Source organism: Arachis hypogaea, chromosome 17 (genome assembly GCF_003086295.3).
Source record: "Arachis hypogaea cultivar Tifrunner chromosome 17, arahy.Tifrunner.gnm2.J5K5, whole genome shotgun sequence".
Lineage (NCBI taxonomy): Eukaryota > Viridiplantae > Streptophyta > Magnoliopsida > Fabales > Fabaceae > Arachis > Arachis hypogaea.
Genome location: NC_092052.1, coordinates 33,900,688 through 33,924,802, shown reverse-complemented (window position 1 = coordinate 33,924,802; position 24,115 = coordinate 33,900,688). Strand labels below are relative to the sequence as shown.

The window sequence follows — 24,115 nt, the reverse complement described above, 5'->3', positions numbered from 1 at the left end:
TGGTAGTTCATGAGAGTAGTTGTGTTGGAAAGGTGGTGGTTCTGTGTATGGTTCATTTGGCTCATAAGGTGGTTGGTATGGTGGATACGGGTTAAGGTCATATGGAGGTGAATGGTGATAGTTGGCTTGTGAGTGTGGTGGTTCAAAGTTGTGTTGAGGAGAGGGTTTATAGGCATATGGTAGTGGTTGTTGATAGTTCATTGGAGGTGGTTGTTGCCATGAGGGTTGATCAAATCCTTGTGGCTCCTTTCATCTTTGATTGTTCCAACCTTGATGCCTGTTCTCATTGTAATTTTCTCTTTCTGCAACATAATTGTAACCAGACTCATAGCCAAAGGGGTGAGAGTTCATAGTAGCAAATAAAAATTAAAAATAAAAATAAAAACAAATTTAAATTAAAAGGTTATTTAAATTTTGAATTTGAAAATTAAATTTTGAAATTTTGAATTTTAAATTTTTGAATTTTGAATTTTTTTGAAATTTAAAATTTGAAAATTTTTAAATTTGAATTTTGAAAATTTTTAAATTTGAATTTTTAAATTTGATTTTTGAAATAAGATAAGATAAAATAAAAATTTTAAAATAAAAACCAATAACCTCTTAACTTAAGAAAAAAAGCAAAAATAAAAACAAAAATAAAAAATAAAAACAAATAAACAAGCAAAAATAAAATATTTACAATAACCAATAATAAGGCACACGTTTGCAATTCCCCGGCAACGGCGCCATTTTGATGAGAGAATTTTTGCGTGGTCTAGAAATTTGCGGATAAATCCTCGTTGCAAGTATAGTTTCTAAACCTTCAAAAGTCCTTTCATACAAACGTTTTGGTTATCACAAGTAACAAACCCCTTTGAAATTGATAACCGAGTATTCAAACCTCGGGTCGTCTTCTCAAGGAATTGCAGGGAGGTATGTTCTTATTATTGGTTATGAGTTTGTAAATTAGGGATTTTAGAAATTAGGGAGCAGTATGTTGAATGGCAAGTAAAATAAAATAATAATAATAAAATCTCTTGGCAAGGTATAAGAAATAAGAGATCCTATCCCAGCTATCCTTATCAAAGATGATGACAATTGAATCTTAATTCCTCTTCGTTAACCTTTACTAAAATAAAGGAATATCAAGGGATTAATTAAGTTGATCTTCGAATCCTATTTATTTCCTAAGAAAAGATTGGGATTATTGAAGCTCAAATTAACAAAGATAACAATTATCAATTATGCTGTTGAATTGGATAACTCCTGAGTTACTGATTTCTTAACCAAAACCAAAAGAAGGAAAATAAATCTACTGGAATAAAAATGCCTTCAGATGGGAAGCAATAATCATGTAAATAAAAGAAAGCAATAATAACTGAAATACCTCAAATAATATTAATTCAAAGAAAATCATATGTAACATGGAAGAGTTCATGAATTAAATTGGAAACATAAATAAAAAAAAAAACCTGAGATTGAGAGTCACTCCTAAAACTAAGAGAAGTCTTAAATCCTAATCCTAAGAGAGAGGAGAGAACCTCTCTCTCTAAAAACTACATCTACTGCTAAAATTGTGAATGTGAAAGCCTCTCTCTATGAATGGATGAATTCTCCCACTTTATAGCCTCTAATCTGTGTTTTCTGGGCCGCAAACTGGGTCAGAAATAGCCCAGAAATCGCTGGAGGAGAAATCTGCCACGCTGGTTTTTCGTCACTGCAACGTGTCTGCGTGGATCACGCGTTTGCGTCACCTAGCGTCAGGGAAACTATGGTATATTACTTATCAAATCGAAGCCCCGGACGTTAGATTTCCAACGCAACTGGAACCGCATCGTTTGGACCTCTGTAGCTAAAGTTACAGCCGTTTGAGTGCGAGAGGGTCAGGCTGACAACTTTGCAGTTCCTTCAACTTCTTGTATTCCTTCCACTTTTGCATGCTTCCTTTCCATCCTCTGAGCCATTCTTGCCCTATAATCTCTGAAAGCACTTAACACACATATCAAGACATCTAATGGTAATAAAGAGAGGATTAATAATAAGCAAATATAAGATCAAAGAAGCATGTTTTCAATCATAGCACAAAATCAGGAAGGAGTTGTAAAACCATGCAAATAGTATGAATAAGTGGGTAAAGAGTTGATAAAATCCACTCAATTGAGCACAAGATAACCATAAAATAGTGGTTTATCTGACACCAAACTTAAAAACTGACGCAAGACTCAAACAAGAGACAAAGATTACTAAAGAAAAGAAAAGATTTTGAAAATTTTTTGAAAAAGATAACAAAAGACACAAACAAAAGAGCAAATAAACCATAAAGAATACCTAATCTAAGCAACATGATAGTCCGGTAGTTTGTCAATATCGAACAATCCCCAACAACGGTGCCAAAAACTTGGTGCGCGAAATTGAACTTCGCACAACTGAAGCGGCAAGTGCACCAGGTCGTCCAAGTAATATCTCAGGCGAGTGAGGGTCAAATCCTACAGAGTTTGTCGGATTAAGCAAGCAATGGCTATCTTGTAGATCTTAGTCAGGCGATTATAAAAGATGGTTGTTTGTTGAACGCATAAATAAAAAGTAAAGAAAATGAAATACCATATTAATGTAAGCAATGACAGAGATTCAGTTAAGGCTTTGGAGATGTCTATTCTTTCTGGATTAACTTTTCTCACTGTCTACTTCAATAACGAATGATTCATTCAATGGCAGCCGTAATTGACTAACTCATGTAGCATCCTCATCAAGTTAGTCTCTTCTAAATCGTAGCAGTCCACCATATCCGAGCAACTTATGTAGCATCCTCATCAGGTTAACTCATGGCTTTTCGCTGTAGCCGAAGGTGAAGCACTAAGCAATCCACTCTCCTTCGCGATCCTACTAAAAACGTCACAGACAAGGTTGGATCTTCCGGATCAAGGAACGCTGCTTCTCAGACTCTAGCCTTAGCGCCACAGAGACCTCAGTAACCCAGGGTCAACAGGATTTTTTGTCACTTATCCAAAGTCGCCTAGGCACGCTCTTGGAATCCATAGTACACTCTCTAGCTGTGGTTCAATGCTATCCGGGTCAGGACTCACACGGAACCCATGTAGAACAAGGATGATTGTCACGGGTCATCCTCAATTCATGAGATAAAGAACGAAAGTGCACAAGAGAATGGAATCAAACGTGTATTGAGATAGAAACAGTAATATTATTAATCCATGAGAATCAGCAGAGCTCCTAACCCTAACTTAGGAGATTTAGTTGCTCATAGCTTACAGAAAGTAATACTAAAAACGTATGAATGGATAAGATCTCTAACATGGGTGATCCTTGTTCTATATATAATAACCTAATAGCTAAGAAGTACAAAAAGTATGATAGACTAGACTAGAGGTGCGAGAGCCCATCCTTGGGCCCACTTTGGTTAAGTACTTGGGCTGAGCTTGGCATCCAATTTGAGGGATAGATGGTGAACCACACTGCCTTGCTTCTTGATGGGCGTTGAACGCCCCAAAGGGAGTAATTGGGCGTTCAACGCTGACTTAGGTTCCTTTTGGGGTATTGAACACTAGAAAGGGGGTAGTTTATTGGCGTTCAATGCCCAATATTGGAAGGCTGCTTCGAAGAAAAATATAGACTATTATATATCGATGGAAAGCTCTGAAAGTTATCTTTCCAACGCCATTGAGAACGCATCATTTGGATCTCTGTAGCTCCAGAAATACTCGTTTGAGTGCATGGAGGTCAGAATCTGACAGCATCTGCTACGCTTTCTTTGCCTCTGAATTAGACTTTGCCAAAACTCCTCAATTTCAGCCAGAAATTACCTGAAATCATTAGAAAACATAACAACTCAAAGTAGAATCCAAAAAATGTGAATTTTGCACTAAAACCTATGAAAATATAATAAAACTTAAACAAAACATAACCAAAACAATATGAAAATGATGCCAAAAAGCGTATAAAATTTTCGCTCATCATTCTACCATATAAATTAAACAATAATAAAAATTATAATTTTAAAAATTTAAAATATTTAAATTTTAAAATCACTACTATATTATTTAGTGAGATTTAAATTATTGAATTTTTAAATGCATAAGTCTAGGGGGCAGCAATTTTATTGAATTTTGGCCAGCATGTAACCATCAGAGAAAGGTGAGTCATTAGATGAAATCTCACATCAATCTCACACCATTAAATCATCATTGATGGCTATTTGATGGCTACCAATCACAAAAGTTACTGGTCCCCTAGCATTGCTCTTTTTAAATATATAATCAACAATAATTTGATAAACTCATTTAAATAAAAAAAATTTACTATAAAAAAATTATAATTTGAAAATGTAAAATTTTAAAATACAAATAAAATATTAATTTTATAATAATTTTATTATTTTTATTATTTTATGTAAAGATTTTTTTTTTTACCAAAGATAGGGAGACTCGAACTCATAACCTCTTAAGTGAATATGGAGAGATTATGCCATTTGAGCTATAACTCATTGACATGTAAAGAAAATTTTGTTTATTAAGGTTTAAAAAATAATATTAAAATTAGTACTATAAAAAATATTTCAAATTTAATATTATAAAAAATAAAAGAAATTTATACAAGGATTAATTTGATTAATTCTTTAAATATTAGGGATGAAAATTACTTATGTCTAAACTCTCAAGGACAATTTTGATTATAAATAACTTTTTTATATGTCAAGTGACACGTGACGTGCTAAATGTCACTATCTGACACGTCAACCAATCATCTTATGACACGTTGCATTAACCTATTATATCATCATGTCACGTGGCACTTAATGTAACACGTCATCATCTAACTAACGGAAAAATCAATTTGACTTACATTTTATCTTTTAAAGACTAATATAACTAAAAAAATTATTTAAAAACAAATTTAAAGAATGAATGATCTTTTAGAGAAGAATTTGATTATTATCCTCTTAATAAAGTTGATTGAAGGATAAGTAGTAAGTAGTATCGACTAAGAAGGGATGATTGGTGTGTCTTTAAGTTTTACTTGGTCTGACTCTATGTAAATTTTAGATGTTTGTATGAGTGTGCCTCTTGTGTGTGATCTCTTGTTTTGGTGTGAAAGAATTAGACTTTTATAGATAAAATATGAGAGGTCAATATCATTTTAGTAAATTGTTTGAGATTTCAATAATTTAGCTTAGTTCAAGGATTCTAAATAAATAATCGATAACCAACACGATTTAGCTTGGTTGAAAGAATCTATATAAATTGTCGAGGGTCATAACAATTTTAGCCTAGTTGGTGGGATTTAGGCAAATCATGCTAAGCATATTGCTTTGATATTGGTCAAAAGATGTGTGATTTATATATTATTTTGTTTTTATGTTGTCTACGCTATTTTTGATCAGTTAGGATAAGAATTAATTTATTGTAGATCTAAATTTTATATAAAAATTTGTTATTAATTAATGAATTGTTGTATACATAAAGTGAGATTTAATTATTTAACAAAAAATTTGATAAATATGTCTTAAAAAAGATTTTTAAAATATTGTTTATTTTTTTTTTTGAAAAAAAAAAACTCATTCAACAAAGTTTAAAAATGAGTAAATTATTAAAATAGTATTTGAAAGTTTATATCACTAAGGCTGTGTTTATTTATAGGGACGGAACAATGAGACAGGGACATAGAGACATAAAATTGTGTTTGATAGATGAGACATTGTGTTCAAAGATACTGAATTAATGTATTTTGTATCTATTTTGACAGAAAAGATACAAAGACACTAACAACACAACTTATTTTTTATTTTTTCTTTTATTATTTTTGTTAATTTTTTATAATTATATTTTTCTTCTCAAATTTTTTGGATAAAAAAAATGAGAATAAATTAGATTTTTATAGTTTGTTCTAATTTATCACCAAATAGAATACAAGAACACAAAATTTTGGATCTCCGTCCTTTGTGTCTTGTTTTCAGTGTCTTGTCTTATCCTATTCTCAAAAACAAACACAACCTAACAAAAAGAATTCCAAAAATATTAACGATGAATAAGTTTCTAAAAGATTTTAAAACACAACAAAAAAAATTACATATTAATATATATTCTAAAAAAATTTTAGAGATCAGATTTCAATACAAATTTTTTTAATCATTACTAAAAAAATAAATCTTTTTATTTTTAAAATTTAGTAATTTTATGTTAAGTAAAACTTTTTAAAAAAATTTTTATTATAAATTATCATATTTTTTGAAAAATAAAAAAATTAATTAAATTTTATTCTGATTTTTTTATGTAATTTCTAAATATTTATTCAAAAAATATCATAAAAATTTAAATTAAATAAATAAATATTTGTTAAATTTTTTTATTATTTATAAAAATTATTAATTATTTTTTATCATATTTTTAAATTATTCAAATTTTAAAATTATTTTATTGATAAAATTTTTTTAAAATTTTTTTATCGATAAATTTTTTAATATCAAATTAATAGTGAACGCTCAAATTTTGGAGAAAACAGGGTAGCAGCACCAGATGTCACTGAGAGACTTAACCAGATGTCCATAAATATGGATGTTTCTTTTCCCATCCACACTGTAGACCTTGCCTAATTTGAACATATAAAAAAGTCCTTACTCTGATTTTAAAAGAATCTTTTTGTCTCCACCGAGTGGAGGGAGGTCCAGCTCTTTCTAGCTCATTCTAAAAGTCCAAAAATGAAATTCTTGGCCTTCGATTTGGGAATTTTAAAGGAAAAAGAAAAAGAAAAAGGAAAAGCTGAATATATAAATAAAGCGAGCAGAGGTCCTCTGATTATCATCACCATTCACTACAATATTGAAAATTGGAGGCTGCAAAGAAAAAAAATGGCGCGTTTGCCAGCGTTGCTGCGTCGTGTCCAACCGGAAGACGTAAAAGCCGTCGCCACGTGGGGGGTGGCCGCCACCACCGGCGCTCTCTACCTTATTCAGGTATTCTTTTCTCGATGCTGAATCATGAGATTATACACAGTTAGTATGACAACTTAAATAAGTTCTTTTGAAAAAAAAACTTAAAAGTATAAAAATTTTTATTAATAGTAGTTTATAAATAAATTATTTTGTGTTTGGCTTTTTAGTTATAAAAGTACTTATTTTAAAATTGTAGCGTTTAGATAAATAACTCAAAAATAAATTTTCTTTACAGAAGAGAATGAATATTAAAATAATTATGATAATAAATATTTTTTAATATTAAATGTTGATTTTACATAACCTAATCATTGATATTGTGTATGATATGGTAGGTGAAAATAAAAAATAAATATAAAATATGTGTCAATGTATATTTTGTTACTATTTTTTATTTTTTATTTTTTTACTCCTATTAGAACTCCCTTCTCTTTTATTGAGGTCAAGAACTTGTTATAATTAACTATAAAAATAATAGTAAGCTATAAAATCACATGTAAAAAAAATAAAATTAAAATTAAAATTTCATACCACAGTTAAATACAAATTTAATAATAAAAAATAGAATGATAAAATGATAAAAAAATATTTAGAAGGAATATATACAATAAATTGTTCAGATGCAATATTGTCTGAAAATGGTGGTGGAGGTCAATACTTCCATGAATCATTACGTAAAAAAGGGGAGGTTTGGAACATTGCCCGAGAATGATGGTGAAATGATGGTAGAAGGCCAGTGCTTCTATCAGACTTTGCGTGAAAATTGTGGTGATGAAGGGTCAGTATTTTTCACAAAGTCAAAGTCAAAGTCAAGAAGAAAAGTAGATTTTTTTGTTTTGAAATTAAATTTTTTTAATGAAGTGATAGACTTATCGGGAAGTAGAGAAGTCATATATTTCTACTTCTTTGAAAAGTTGTAAATTAACTTTTTGAGAAACTAAAAATTTTTTTTAAAATGGTGCCAAACACGCAGATTATAACTTCTTATAATCTAAAAAAAATAGCTTCTGCTACTTCCTAAACGGGATCTATGTATGTCACGTTGGTTAACTGCATGATTAAAGCATGGTATTGCTAATGCATACTCGTATTTATAATAACAATAATTCAATAATCAAGTTGGATGAGTCATTAGTTTGTTTAAGTAAAGTATCGGATTTGAATTTTATTTTGTACATGTACTAATTTATTAGTCAATAATAAATTTTTATATAGAATTCAATACCACAGTAAATTAGTCTTTTTTTTAAGATGAAAGATACAGTAAAAACCGAAAAATTATTTATAATGACAATTTATAGATTAAATTATTCTATTTTTATAATTTTATTAAATTTTCAATTAATATCTATATCATTTTAAATTTTGTAATTTTGGCGTATAAAAAATGTTAGAAATAGTAAAATATTACTCTCTAAATTAAAATAATGTATAGATTTAATTAAAATTTATTAAATTATAAAGATTTAATTAAAATTTTAATAAAATTATAAAAATTGAAAATAATTTAACCAAATTTATAAATAATACGATCATATTGTTGAGGAACAACGAACAAGTATATATATTCATGTCCATAGTGATGTTTTTCTTGGTGATTAGTGAATATTGTCTAATGATGTTTTAGTAATTATTATTACGTCAATGATTTGCAGCCATGGGACTGGTTGAGGAGGACCTTCTTGGAGAAACCAGAACAAGAATCTGAGCAGAAATGAGTTGATATGCGATCGATCTGTAGAGAAGGTAGAGTATGGTTTAGGTAATTGAAACAGTTGAATAATGTAATCTTTGTGCTTAGATCCACACTATTTCTGTGAGATTATGGTTCTAGAAACATTTTACATTGTACTCGTGGATATCCCGAAAAATTAAAATCAAAACAAATTTCTAAAAAGATTGTAATAGATTTATAGTCGTCTGAAATCAAATTCCGTTCAAGATTGAATTGAGTCTAAAAAAAAGTTGCACTTTTTTTTTTCCTCGGCCTTTTTGTTCATTAAAAATTTACGGATGGTATTACAATTTTTTAGGACTTATAGCCGTTTTAGTTAATCACAATTTTTCAACCACTTAACATAATAATTTTACAAAAATCCTTTAGAATTTAGATCTTTTAAAATAAAGAAGTTAATAAAGTAGTAAAGTAATGAATCAATCATCATTAACTTTGTGTGTTCTATTATCCCAATTTAAGAGCGATTAATTTTTTATTTTTATCAAAGTTTTTTTATTTTAGAAGATCTCATCAAATCAGTTATTTATATAATATATATTAAATATAAAATATATATTAAAAATAAATTAAATAATATATATTTAAATATATTTAATTTTTTGGTTAAATTTTGTGTGTGTGCAATTGCGTTGGAAAATGTCTTACATGGAATGGATTTAATCCAATTCCATTAAAATATCCCTAATCCGCGTCATGGATGCCTGGATGGAGTGATATCACTTCTTTAGGCCCTATTGCACTCCCTTAAATTACACATTCCATCACAAATCACCAATCGAAACATAGCCAAGGAATCTTTTAATGTATTAGGAGCATAGACTATTGTGTTCCAAACATAATTTTGGAAAGCAAACCAACCCGGCTGGTTCATTTACTTAAACAAGCAGCATAAAGCCAAACTAGAATCTTAGTGTAGCAATAAAATCAAATAAATAATTAGGGGGAGAAAATCCAATAATACATATCCAGTCTTTTATGGTTGAGTATCATGCCCTTCTCAAACTGGAAGGAGGGTGGAGACAATTATTAGACCTCATTACGATGACTAATATATTAATATTAATACATAATTACAGAGAATGACTTAAATTGGAAAGGGCAAGTCATAGATATCTAATATTTACAAGAACAAATTAACTAACAGATATAGAAAATGAAATATTGGTTAGAAGGAATCTACGGTTGGAAGTCTATTGAATTGCAACACCTCTTGCCACTTGACACTGCCATGAATTTATTCTGCTATGTAAAGTTGCATCTTTGGAATGTAACGCAACACCAAGTCACCAACACGTCATCATTTTGAGTGAAGAGAAGCAAAAATCATGTTTGCTCATTGACTCTTCTCTCGGCAGCAATAGCCGCAGCCATTGATGGTGACAAATGCCTTAGATTTGAATTTGTGTTGCCATTTTCATCAGCTTCTGGCATTATTAGTGGGGCTCTTGATAGTAAGGATTCCACATCCTTCAGAGTCAAAACAGGTTGATCTTGATTTTTTGTGTTCCCACTAATGAATGAATGATTGCTCCTGCCTCTGTTTAGCTTGTATATGCTCTCTTCTACAGTGTCTTTGACCTAAACACGTTCAGGAACAAGCATAAGAACTCATATGCAACACAAACCTTCGTCCAAAAGCAAGAAACAATTCTTGTTCACCGGGAACAAGTCCATTTTGGAAATCCTCAGACCATTGCAAACCAAGGTTATCAAATACTCAAGTCACCAAATTTAATTATAAATAGGTCCTTGACCTTTGTAAACGGGAGACATATTGGTCCCTCCTTACCGGATTCAAACCATTGCGAGAGGGATTTATGTGTCCCTCATTTACAAAGGTCAATGACTTATTTGCAATTTAAATTTAGTGAGGAATTTATTTGTCTTCCTGATAAAAGACCAGGGACTTATTTGTCCTTTTCTCTGTTGAATTCATCTAAACTCCAAAAGTTTAGGTGCACTATTGAGTTCGATAACTTGTTGAATATGGAAAAATAAATGACAAGTTTGTTGGTGCGTGAGATGGGGAGAAACAGAACAATGTAACAGCATACATCAATGCCTTCTGGTAACTTACAATGAAACGATGAATGAGGGTCTTGTTCTTTTGGCCGATACGATGTACACGACTGATCGCTTGTGCTTCAGCAGCCGGATTGAGTAATGGCTCTACAAGGACCACATGCTGTGCTTCCAAGAGATTGAGGCCATTGGCTCCATGTTGGATTAAAAGCAATAACACCTGAATAGATTTTGACACTGGCCTCTCACCTTTCTTGCCACTCTCGTGTCCTCGAAATTGACTGATAGCAACTTGTGCTTTCCTGAACCCACAAATTCATAACCAAAGTAAATTGAGCATAATGGAGTGCCTGATGTACACTATTGTGAAACATGGGATCACCAATAGTCACACATAGTTGATACAATAACCCTCACAATTGTGTTGGAGAAAGACATTATAGACTGTCATTGGAAACTGGAATAACCTACCTAAACCTGTATTTATTTCATTCAGAACCAAACCACTACAGCAAGAACCTTAAGTTAAAAATAAAGAAGGAAAAAAGAAAAAGAAAAAGAAAGAAAGAAGAAACCCTGTCTCATATAATATCTAATAATGTTTTTTTACTTTTTTCCTTAAGTTTTTAACTCTATGAACAGATAAGATATTTTACTAGCATTTCCAGCTAAAGAATTTCATTTGATTGCAAGTATTCCTTCACATTATGGTCATCTATGCATATTTGATATAGCAACTTCCTGTCCTGACCTACTCAAGGTCATTGGAATCCTATTTTATGGGTCATGGACCATCACTCTTTTAGCTGCTGTGTTGAAACCAAATTTATTTTATTTCAGAAGAAAAGAGCAAACAAACATCAAATTTAAATCATTTCGTCACAGAGGCTCTCGCATTATAAACCATATCTCCTAAAAATATAAGCTATCAAGTAGAGGCCCATAAGCAGCTTTATATCTACCAATGTAATCAAAACTATTTTTTTTTCCAGTCTATCCTATTTCCTTTTATTTTTATCCAAATCTCTTCTCCTAGTCCAGCTTCAGTTTACAAATAAATAAAGTTATTGGGTACATTATCTTCTTACCTGCCTCCTTTCATACGGATGAATGTAATGTCATTTGCAGCAAAGGCATGCTCCAATACATCAAGTACGTCATTCCAACTAGAAAACACAAGAACTTTTGCTTTTTGATCTGTAGCCTTTACCCACAAGATTCTTCTAGTGATAGCTTCAATCTTGAAAGCACCCAAATCACAAAGAGAAAACAGTTGCACAAAATGAAATTCAATGTCCTTAACAAGTTAATCAATAGAGTAACAATACAAAACTTGCTCTTGAAATAAATGCATTATGAATTTGTTTTCTTATAGAATCATACTACACTACTAATTTACGTAGTGAAGGGTTGTTTCTCAGAAATCACTGGGACAACTAAACGTACAAATTACACAATAACACACTGAAAAATGCAGCCAACACATTTTGAAGTTCATATTCAATCACACAGCACTCAAATGACAGTTTTTTAAGTTCACATCAGTCCCCCAGAGATTTTGCAGAACAAATTTAATCTTCTAAAGATTCTAAGCATCAATTTTATCCTATTGTTTGAAATGCAATTCTATTTGTAGTCCTTCGTTGTACATGCAGATATGAATTTCTCAGTAGATTATGGTTATCTTATAAATGGGGGATCAAATTGATGTAAAGAATCTGCAAAATAACCATTTTAATGTTGCACTGCCATGCAGTATATTATAAACCATGACAATTCAGACCTAAGAACATCACGTGCAGATTCCACAGGGTTTTATGCATAAATATAGGATATCTTTATTTATACTGAGCACGTCAAAAGAATATAAGCTGTAAAGAAAAACACCTTAGTTCCATATGAGCCTTTGACAGTAATGGATGCTTCACTTTTTTCACAGTTGTCAAGTGTATTAGGTGTTACAGAATTAGAAGATTCCTTCTGTGCATCAACAGCATAAGCAATGCTTCCAAAATCTGTATGCTGTCGACATGTTGGGCACATAACCCAATTGTGAATCTTGCTATGTTGAAGCCTATTCTCAGTCATAGCAAATAAACCTGTAAGAAACAGATGACAGTAATGTTTCATATATTATCAAGGTAAAAAGTTGCCTAACAATTCATCTGTTGAGCACAGATGGATGAAAGTAGAGTACCTATGCTAGGTGTTTCAAATGGTGAAAAACACATCAATGGGAACCATTGTTTCTGAGCACTGAATAAAAAAAGTAATACAAGAGACATTAATTAATCCTTAAAAGCTTCTTATACCATTTTATCTTTTATAACTTATAATATTGAATAACTATCAATTTAAGCACCAAACAGATGTCTAAATATACATTGAAGAGCTAAATTGATGTCTATTTTGATATTCAAAATCCAGAGAACAAATTGGATGCTGTTGAACATTATAGAGGACTAATTTAGTATTCACTTTTAGGTGGGGAAGTGTAATAAGAGATCAACTATTTTATGCAGCACCAACTATATGTTCACCAACAATGAATAATGAATTATCTAGGTCCATCATTGTAGAATGGAACAACAAATGAATGGGACATTAAGCTGTCATATAATTACTTACATTTGCAGCACGTAACATGCCCACATTGAAATACCATTTTCTGACTGCCAAGCTTTTCTTGGCAAATTGGACATGTTTCTTCGTCAGCTTTAAATATGACTGCACCCCTCTCTTCTGTAGAGTTTGGCAATGCAGTTATCTCTTGAGTTAATGAAGAACTATCTGGACTTCCCAATGGCAGCTTTTGCTTAGATTCTACCAAACCCTGAAAAACGGTTCATCTGAGGTTAGATTCAAAAAAGCAAAGCAAATACCAATGCGCGCATAGTGACAAAATACATATAAAAACTAAATGAATCTCGATATAAACAAGTTTCTAAGGCTTGTTCCCCTACCTTTAAGTAGCGGAGCTTTCCTTTTATCTGTGACAACATGTTCAACGACATAAACTTATCATGCGAAAAGTTTGAGCTAGCTGCAAATAGCTCATCTTCACCTAAAGCATCAAGAGATTTATCATCCTCATTTGCCCTTAAGTGCAAACGGGAAACAGCCATCTTTATTTCATCATGGGCCCGTAGGTACTGAGCTTGAGCTAGAGCTAAAGATCTCGCATAGCCAAACTCCTTCCTCATTCCCTGTCAAAGTCAAGAACAACTGATCAGAATTCAGAGAATCCAGGGTGTCAGTAGATAACATCAGCTGCTGAAAACGACTCGAGCAAAATCAACCTAACCTCAAATGCTTCTATTACATGATTTTTTGCTTTCTAAGAGAAGGGAAGTATAACTTCCAAACAGAAACGTTGTTTAGGTTAATTTCCCTAAAAGGTTACGCTAATAAAATGGAAAACATTTCATCAACCCATACCTCAAAAACATGTAAATGCTTGGTTGCTGCTGTGACAATGTCCCTTCCCAATCGACCCTTGCAATAGTTCTTTATAACACCGAGAATAAGCTCCAATTCAGATGCTGATCTTGAAACCTAAATACCACAACATAACTAATATGAAATACTAGAAATCACATGCCATGTATTTCAAGAATCCAACTGATCACTTAAATGAAAAATGAGGCTAGCATCTTTTATGGTCAAATCCATATCTGATTTTATGTGGAGTCCAGGTGTCTAGACTTTTAAGACAATATGGGATAGAGATAGGCCATGGTGAAATTATATACAACACTTAAATTCATAAGACTAGATAATTTTAAAAAGCAGTAGAATATGAAATTGATTTAATTTAAATACATTGCAGGACTCTTTCCTTTTCATTTCTGCATGGGTCATTTTTCTTAACAATTTTGCACTCTATTTCAATAGTAAATGAGTGCTTGGACATGAAAAAAATTAGAAAACATATTTTTGTACTCCAAGGTTGAAGTTTTATGGAAAGCTCCGTCACATATCTGACATATTCACCTTAAATCAGTTCCTGTTGACAAGTTTCTATGGTTTTGAGATTTGGAGTATTTGGTTTGAGCATACCTCGTGTATTCTGTGACGGTTTTTTGGACAGGTGAGTTTTGTGAGATAGGATGGAGTTTGGCCTTTGTTCCTTGTAAAGTGCATAGCCTTTTTCTAGAGGAATTTTCTGCTTACAAATGTTGATAGATTGGCAAGCTATGCTAATTGATAGTTTCTTCTCTAGCTTGTTTTTGTGCTTCTATTGATAATCTCTAGTCGCTCTTGTAAAATTCTATATTTATCTCAACAAAGTTGTTCATTTATCCAAAAGAATAAATCCAAATAGAAGAATCTAAATCAGCCTATGGACCCAAAGCAAAAGTTGATAGCAGGCAGTCACTAACCACAACTCTCTGTCCAACATTCCTTTTCTTTGATTCTTCATTATCAATTTGAGATGCTGTTGCTCTGTGATTAGATTTTGATAGCTTTGAGAGGAAATGATTCAATGCGAAATTCTTCTTCTGAAGATCTACTGCCTCCTCAGCGGATGAAATTATTCCGCCACGTTCATTCTTAAGAACAAATAGTCTTGCTTCATAATCCTGAACAGATAAGATAAACCTTGAGATTAGTTAGTTGTACAAGAGGAATCAATTTGAGAGAGAATTTCAGCTGCAAACCTGGAAGAGTTCATCTAGTTCACACAGAATGCATGGGGGACCATCACAATTAGGTTGGCAAGTTTGACATTTACCCATACGGTCAATATCTTCTTCATTTGGTTGTTCCATCGTTTGGTCAATTTCTAGCAGTCGATCTAATAGACCTTTCCGAGAGGTCTCTAACTGATCCAAGCCTGTCTGAATTTGATACTTCAGAGATGATATGCTCCGAAAACTGAATTAGAATAACAAATATAAGAACTAGACCTTTCACATGTGTGTTTTTTTTTTTAAAAAAACCCAAGAGTCAATTTCACAGAATTTCTCAGACTTGGCATTGGATTCTCAAATCTTTTTTCATTTTCACAAAAGTATATCCACATTCAAAGAGATTCAGATGTTCGTTGTCAACACAGCCATCCTATTTTATCCAGCCTTGAGATCATCCCGGTGTTCTATATATTATTTGCCATAAACACTTTTCGTTCATAATGCAATGACATGTTGGCAAAGACAGCAAATATGTTTTCTTTAATGTTCATGACCCATCTCAGACTTCTCAAGAACTAGGCCGTATCACTTTCTCAATTTCTTTTTTTCAAATGCCGAATATAAGAAAAAAGAGTTCAAATTTCTCACTGCTAGGTCCAAACCCACATTCACCCACATGCATCAACACACTTCGCCACAAAATTGGTCCTTTAATAATTGCTGAATTTTAAAATATTATTTTGAAAATAGACAAATGAAACATATATAGAGATAGTCATTCAAATGGTATTAGCACTCAGCAATTTCTTGTTGAAATTCTATAAATTCAATAAAAACACAACTTGTTAGGGATACTGTTTACCACCAAACTCCATTCACTATGTGACATATATCTTGCAAACTGAAAGCATCACTAACCGAGCAGCTATTTTTGATGACTTTGAACTATTTGCAGCTGCTGAGATCGCTTCTTCAATCTTTCTAGACAACTCGGCTGAGAAATCCTTGTTCTGTTCAGCATGATGAAGTGCTTCTAGCCACCAAAACATATTTTGATCTGCTTTGCTGTCACTAAATCCATTACTAACCTTCAAAAAAGTTCAAATGTCATTTACAGAAAATACAAGATTGTGAAGGAGTAAAAAATAACAATCAAAATAAATAAATGTCATGAAAGAATATAAGGTTCCTGATTACTTTCACCTCTCCAAAACTTAATAAAATAAAATAAACTATTTAAAGATAGCATGGTAAATGAAACAACATAGACGCGACTTATCGTCTTCTTTTCGCCTGTATAATTGATGCTTTTCCTACCTTTTGACTTTTGCAAACAAAAAGAAGACATTGGTGAAAACAATAGCTCATTTCGAATGCAATTAAACTGACTTAAATCGTTATGTATGGTGGTCCTACAAAATCCTTCAGTAGCCTGAAATTAATCATCGCTGAATCTTAAGAGAAGAGCAACGGTTGTTGAATTTCAAATAGATCACCTAAATGATCATAAAATTCGTTGCTCAGACTTAGATTAATGATGATGTCAACTGTGTACCAGGAACAACATATTAAGAAATAGTTTGGGTTAATATCCTAGTCTTACTCACCCAGACCTCTTATAGTTCTTTGGCATTCACCAGGAAAGATCAACTTATCTTCACAGGCTTTTAAACTGACTCATCATAAAGTGTCAAAGGTTTGAAACAAATAAAGAAATAAAAACAAAATTTCCTTTAGATCCACTAAGGATATTTACCTGCATGTATGAGTTTTGAAACTCCTGTTCAGCTGCACATAGCTTTGTACTGAACACGGATAAGTATTTCTGCTTCAAATCTTCACATTCTGCTGTCAGAGATTTGACAGTGCAGACAGCTACATCATCAACATCCTGATTCTCATTTAAGTCATCTTCTGAAAGGCTGGATGCAGAATTGGATAGTTCTACCGAAGCCGCTGAAAATTTCGTGTCATCACAGCCACTTACTTTTTGCCTCTTCAAAAGACAATGATCAACCTTGTCAATAAAATGCTTTCTGGATGTTCGAGAGAACTGCTTTTCTTTAGAGGACACTCTCAGGGCAAGGTCTGCAGCCTGTGGGAGCATTTCGGCAAGATTATGATGAACATGGATATTCAACAAAGGATCCAAGCGGAAATCCTCAGAATGCTCTTCAGCCAACGTCAGAGCTTCGTGGTACAGCAATGCAGCTTGAGATAATTCGTTTTGTATTGTTGCTATTGCTGCAAGCCCGTTCAGAGCAACAACTAACCTTCTAAGAGCTTCCTCACCTTCTACCTTAGTCTTGCTTATAAGAACCTACAGATTAAGATCCATGTCAATCAATAGACCAATGTACGCTGCATGTAAAATCTCACACTGAAGATTCTTAAATGATCATACCATTAGTATTTCCTCCATGGTCATAGGTGACTGCTGGAGGGAACGCAGACCAGAACTCCCAACTTGGGGGTGACAACAAGCCTGACGAAGTTTCAGCAGAGCATTCAGTAGCTTCCCTGCCTCTGAGTGAGTGATTAAAGAATCTGACAAACTATTTAAAGATGCAGAACCTGGAATCCACATGAAATATTCATGTCAAAAATTATTCCAGATAAACATTGGTTTCAAACAACTTATAAAATGAAATTAAAACGCCAGAAACCTGGGTCTTTTCTATTAAGGATATCATTTCTCAAACTTTCAATAACTTCATGGGCATCTATGACACAGGTTTCATGTTGCCTCTGATAAAAGTGCTCTTCTACTGGTGAGAGTGTAAGCCAAGAGAGACACTCCTCCTGAGACGGAAGGTCCAATTCATCTGCAACATGTTCTTTAGAAGAACGCCACATGATTTGTTTGAAAACTCTGTGTGTAAATTCCATAGCTCCCATATCTCCCTTCTGCAGAAGAATATAAAAACATATAAAATACAGGAAATATGCATGGTGCAAACTATATGATTCTCATAAAAGAATAATTGATTGAGAACATGGGCACAACATATTAGAGAAAACTAAACTGACATCATGCTAAAGAGAAGCTACTAAGTGCCTCTGAATGCACAAGGCTTATAGAATGTCGTAAAAGAATGTAATTAGAAAATAGATATTCAGACTCCTTATGTTGTCTTTGACTATTGGTGGCCAAAAGTTAATATAACTAAGATTTGATTTGATAAAGTTTTTGGAAAGGTGCTTGTGCTTGGTGCATCAAAAAAATCATATGCTGGTGCTTGCAACTTTTAGAAGTTAGGGGTGCTTTTGAAAGCACCTAAAGAGGTGCTTTACAAAGTTAGCTTGTGCTTATCAAAAATAAAAAATCTAATATAACCTCATATATTAATGAATATCCAAATTTATCCTTGTATTTAATTATTTATGTCTATTATGGTCCTTCTAAATTTTAAAAGTTATTTTGCCAAATACAATTATTGTTACTTGTATTTATTGAGAGTCATTTTTAGTTTGATTTACGTAACATTGGTGCTACAACTCATAGAAAACCATCTTTCAAAAGCCAATAAAGGTACTTTCGAAAAGTAAAAACTTTACTAGACCAACCCTAAAACTTATCTCACGATATTCCTTTTTTTCTCATAAAAGAGAAACAAAGCAGCAACAAAGTTTGATTAACAACAACCAAGTCAAACATTAAAGTATCAAAGAAATACCTCATAAGGATCTTGAATAACTTCAGTCCACCACTTGTATGTATTGAAAGGGCTAGCTTTAAGAAACCTTAGCAGCCCATATAAATCATCAAGCTTGCGCTGAATTGGGGTTCCTGTTATGCACCAATGATGCTTAGAATGGAGTCTTAGAGCCATTTCAGTGGCAGCAGCAGTATTACTTTCCACCATTTGAGCCTCGTCCAAACAAACCCTCCACCAATATATCCTGGTGAGAAGAGTTGGGACAACTGGGTACCTACAAGGGAAAAATATTACTAAAACACTTGGGATCATAAAGGAGATATGAAATCTAAAGTTTCTCCGACAAATAATTTGATTAATCATGAGGAAACTGTTATTGCTAGACCATGCATCCTCTCCCTAAAGACTTAAGCTTTGGAGGAGCACTGGTTCATGACATGGTATCTATTAAGATTTTTGGTCTTAAGTGTCCAACTCCTTTCCAAAAGCTAGCTTAGAGGGAGAGAGTACCATAAGTGCTCATAGAAGCTATCTAGATTGCACTATTAGCTTATGTGGGACTCAACACTCTATATGTCTAATAGTAGACATGTAGATTTAGAGTGTGAACTTTGCAAGATTGAACATCTGCAAGTGGCCCAGCATAAAGCCTAATACAAGATGTGATATCATATTATCATCTCTAGATTCTTTGCTGAACTCCAGCCAAAAGTTAGCAGAAAGGATATGCTTGCTCATGTCATGTGTTATAAATGTTATTTTGGCTGTATGACTTGATGTGGAATTCAACAAAAAACCACAGCCTCTATGACCGAACAGCTTAGAGTTAAATTTCAGTATGTTCTTTGCATTCTATAAACTTCATGTTCATGCCCAATGGGCTTATGTGCAAGGGGACATATTAGATATGATGTCGTTCATGTGTCTTCCCTTGACAGCTTATGCTTATGAAAGAGAGAGTTCATGTTGGACAGGCTTTTCTTTTAGCATAAGAGAGTCTGATTTCTGAAAAAAAAAACATTTGTTATTCAATTTGTTGTTTTCAAAATTAATTATAAAATTCCACCTTGATTTTATTTTGTTTCCTATTTGAGGATTTTATGAAACGTTAGTAGTTTTCAATGTTTTCTTTACAAAATCAACAGGAGTTAGGACAAAATAAGGAAGCATCCTTGTAATTAATCCTGAAACAGAAAACATTTTCTCACACCATATAGTACCTTAACTATTCAGCGAGACAGAATCAGAATATGTTGCAGAAAAAGCATGGTGACATTCAGTATAAACTCGCATCATTCTCATATGGATGGGTAAAATATCCTGCCTATGAACATGATAATAACAACGGAAATATGACATTCTATGGAACCAACCTCTTTTGAAATCTCAAAAAGTGTCGATCACCTTCATGTCTATCAGAATCATGGGATAAATCCTCTTTAAGCACATCATAGGTAGTTAACACAATGTCAGCAGTGGCGAGTTCACTGATATCCATTATAGATGTGTTGGATAAAGAAGTCTCCCGCACGCCTTCATAAATACAAGTTTTCAAGGATCCCGAGCGCGTATGGCTACAATGATAGCTTATCATCAATTTGACAATGATAAAAACAGTTTTATATATATATATATATATATATAGAGAGAGAGAGAGAGAGTTATTGAAGCATGGAGAGAGACCAGAAACCCCCCAGAGGTATAACATATAACACACAAACAGAGATAAGGGATTAGGAATCCCCCTAAAAGCACCACAAAATAAAACACTCAGAATTTGATTGATGCTAACAATAATACTACAATCTATTTCCTAATCTTAATACTAATCAACTAACAAAATAAATTAAGAAATAAGAAAAAGAAGTAAATAAGAAAATCAATCCCAAGAGATCATTAAAGAATATTCTTTGATACTCTCAAATACTCACTTTGGGCATCCCATACTATTTAAGATCCCTACCAAAAGATTCATTAAAAACAGGGGGAGGAGCGGGGAGCCTGTACCGTATAATTTCATCATGCCACTGGGGCAAAATAGGAGCTGGGCAGACAATAAGAGTGGCACCCGATGCAATGGGAGATTCAGTCACTTGTATTAGTTCAGAGCACATCTGACATACATATTCACCATCCCTTACAGCTATTGTGGTTTTATATGTCTTGCCTTCACATCCATGTCTTGATTTCAGTGATTTTCCTCTAGCTGAATAACCAACACAATCAGCATGCTGCCAAGCATCACAAATATCACATTGAACCCATAGTCCTTCATATTTCAGACTTTCACTCACAGATCCACATATACACTCCACACGCTCCCTTTTGAGTCTTTTTAAAGTGACATTTTGGTCTTCATTAACTTGAGGCACTGGTTCAACTAGTATATCACTTTCAGATGCTGATCTCCGGTGAGCAAAGATGCAAGCAAGTAATTCAACAGTTTTTCCCAAGCCCATCTCATCTGTTGCATTACAAAATTGAGTCAAAGTGGAGAACTATCACTTAACTGCTTGGTCATGCATCCACTCTCTAAAAGCCTTAGACAGAGGCCAAAGAATCATTCATAAAAATAAAGAAGCATGGACAGAATTTCATCAGCGTAGGACTCATTTGACCTATCATACAAGCCTACCATAACCATACTTTGGGACCTATTAACTCCATATGGTTATATGAAAAACTAATTATATATGCAACATAGCTTGGGACCTACCAGCAAGAATGCCTCCAAATACATAAGGCGAAGATGTCTCCGGGCACAAAGAAATATTCCCACTGAAGCCATTGTAACTCAAATAAGCATAAGGAAGAAAGAATAAAATCATAACAGGGTTGGAAAAGGGGGGAAGACACCCATAGTGAGACTACCAGGAAATAGTATGCAATAAATATGATTATATTAAGAAAAAAGGGTCAATAAACCTTGCCTGAATGGATTGAAAAACATTTTAGTACTTGTATCCAGAAAATCCAAATGCATGCATAATGGAGAATGAAACTGAATTCTTTCTCTTTCACGCTGACTTTCTTCCATTCGTTTCTCCCGTTCAATCATCCAGAAAGCTGCACGTCGTTGATAAGGCCTCAGTTCAGGAAGTAACTCAGGTATGTCATCTTCAAGCATTGGCTCAGATCTTATACACATACATACAATATACAAATAATAAGCTCAAATTAAAAGTCAGGCATAGAAATTGCCTATAAATTGATTGTCATATCAAGTCAAGTGCTATTGGATCATTGTAATCGGCATTGCTATGAGAACCAGATCAAAGAAAATGCTTAACTTACTTTGAAGGCTTAATGGCTTCATAAAAACCAGCAGGATCAAATCTTGTGTGTTTTCTGGTGCTGGATGTGTTATTTCCGGTCTCTGCCTGTGGATCAACTTCCATTTTCATACAGCTACCAAATCCATACCTAACTTCTGAAGTTACTATTTCTGGACGTAGCCAAGACGTGACATTCATCATACTCCTTTTCCATAGTTGTCTAGACACATCAAGAAGTGACTCACAAGCATCAAAGGCACACTTTAGTATTTCAACTCTTACCCTGAGAGAAGAAATATCTTCTGAAATCCTAATCCCAAGAACTGGCCTCAATGTGAAAAATTTCAAACTTGCCAAGTGAACAAGGGCAGAAACACCTTCATCAGGTCCATCAAAAATCCCAGACAACAGCACGGTACATTGTTCCAAATTGTCTATTGCATCCCTTTTCACAAACTCTAGATGAATATCAGTATAGGGTAACACAGGCCAATGACCTAACTTGATTCGACTAAGAACATTATTGACATTAGACACTCGAAATCTCAACAAGTACCGTGGATCCTGGTAAAAATCCTCACACAGTTCAAAACCAGAAAACCCTTCTCTCAAATTTAAATCCCTCAAGACAACCTCAGAAACATCAAGGTGCTCACCTGACAACCAACCAGACCGATCAACTTCAACAAAATAGGGTATATCAACTTCAACAAAATCATCATTTCCTCCTTTACTTGTCCCTTCAACATTCTGCTTATCCAATTCTGCTTCAGCAGTAGAATTTGTTTCAACTATTAACCCCCCTGATCGATGAGGTTTACTTTTTTTCCTCCCCATCACTTGCGAATTGTTACCACTAGCAAATGAACAAATAAGATAAACAAGTTAATACACTAAACTACATATACTAGACATTAAGACTCCTTAAAAATTAACAAAACTGATACAGAAGCTCAACATAATTCAAAGACGCAGCATTTAAGTTCAATTCTCAAACAGCACAAGCACCAAACCAAATGAAACACCATAAAACCACATAACACTACAATTTAAGACAAAACTAACACTAATAAGTAATGAATAACATGAACTAAAAAAAGGTAAAGACTTAATGAATAAACGTTCAAATGGTTTACGAATTCAACATGAAAATTAACAAAATTGAACCAAAAAGTAGGACAAAAAAGACATAGAATGGAAACAAACAAAATTAAAGAAATTGGAGAATGAACAAAATAAAAACCTCCAAACATTTTCTCAGTTTCGTTAAGGAATAAAAACAGGTATGAATGTGGCACCTGAATTCGTGAATTTGAATTGGAACCTGAATGAATTCGAGAAGAAGAGGGAGTGTGAAGCTGGGGAGTGAGTTGTACGCGCGACTTTTGCGACTGCCCGAAACGGGGTTTGGGATCTTCGTAGTAGATGAGAATAGATAGGGCGGAGCAATGCACTTAACAAGTCTCTAAGAAGCTGTTTACGGCACGAGGAGTTAAGGTTAAAGATCGATGGCTACTACACCCGTACGATAATTCCACCAAGTGATTTCTTCGTCGAAGGGAACAAATCCAACGGTCCTCATCGGTTCTACGTTTCTAAGTTGGCAGGGATTAATCCATCGCCGAATTTTATTTAACAGTCTGTTGCTTGTGGATAGCTCACAAAGTGAGATTTCAAATATTTATTTAAATGGGTTAGTAAATAAATTATTAAATCAATTCAAATTGATTATTCTATATTTTTAAGTTGTTTAGTATTTTCTTTATTTTTTTATAAGTATATGGGCTAACTGTCCACACTACCCAATCAATACTCTAGGAAAACAAATACCAGCAACATTTGTCAAAAAAACAAAAAAAAATAAT

The 24,115-nt window shown here is 33.2% G+C and overlaps 1 protein-coding gene across 6 annotated transcripts; it reads right to left on the bottom strand.

Annotated features, from left to right (window-relative positions):
- Window positions 1–9,567: 9,567 nt before the first annotated feature.
- LOC112766878 (uncharacterized) lies at window positions 9,568–23,852 on the bottom strand. Of its 6 annotated transcripts, none has more exons than XR_011875129.1 (21): window positions 23,549–23,852; window positions 22,270–23,106; window positions 21,906–22,112; window positions 21,692–21,753; window positions 20,983–21,439; window positions 20,349–20,549; window positions 18,994–19,249; window positions 17,983–18,223; window positions 17,721–17,890; window positions 17,073–17,636; window positions 16,235–16,404; window positions 15,344–15,560; window positions 15,065–15,265; window positions 14,121–14,237; window positions 13,646–13,888; window positions 13,311–13,515; window positions 12,880–12,938; window positions 12,570–12,781; window positions 11,771–11,922; window positions 10,738–10,984; window positions 9,568–10,238 (listed from the first exon to the last, which is right to left on the bottom strand). XR_011875129.1 is itself a non-coding variant. In XM_025812776.3 (20 exons), exons 2-20 carry the CDS (start codon window positions 23,085–23,087, stop codon window positions 9,984–9,986), a joined length of 4,995 nt encoding a protein of 1,664 aa, XP_025668561.1. In that variant the 5' UTR covers window positions 23,088–23,106; window positions 23,549–23,852; the 3' UTR covers window positions 9,568–9,983. The 6 variants fall into 6 exon arrangements, 4 of the variants coding, with proteins under 4 accessions (XP_025668561.1, XP_025668563.1, XP_025668566.1 ...); XR_011875130.1 differs by having other exon boundaries at window positions 23,575–23,719; XM_025812776.3 differs by lacking the exon at window positions 12,880–12,938.
- Window positions 23,853–24,115: the final 263 nt, after the last annotated feature.

Coding starts and splice junctions, on each gene's coding strand:
- LOC112766878 (XM_025812776.3), bottom strand. CDS start 23,087: ATGGGGAGGAAAAAAAGTAAACCTCATCGATCAGGGGGGTTAATAGTT. Junction 22,113..22,269: donor GAAGCCATTAAGCCTTCAAA/GTAAGTTAAGCA, acceptor TATGTGTATAAG/ATCTGAGCCAATGCTTGAAG. Junction 15,561..16,234: donor TCATCAAAAATAGCTGCTCG/GTTAGTGATGCT, acceptor ATTCTAATTCAG/TTTTCGGAGCATATCATCTC.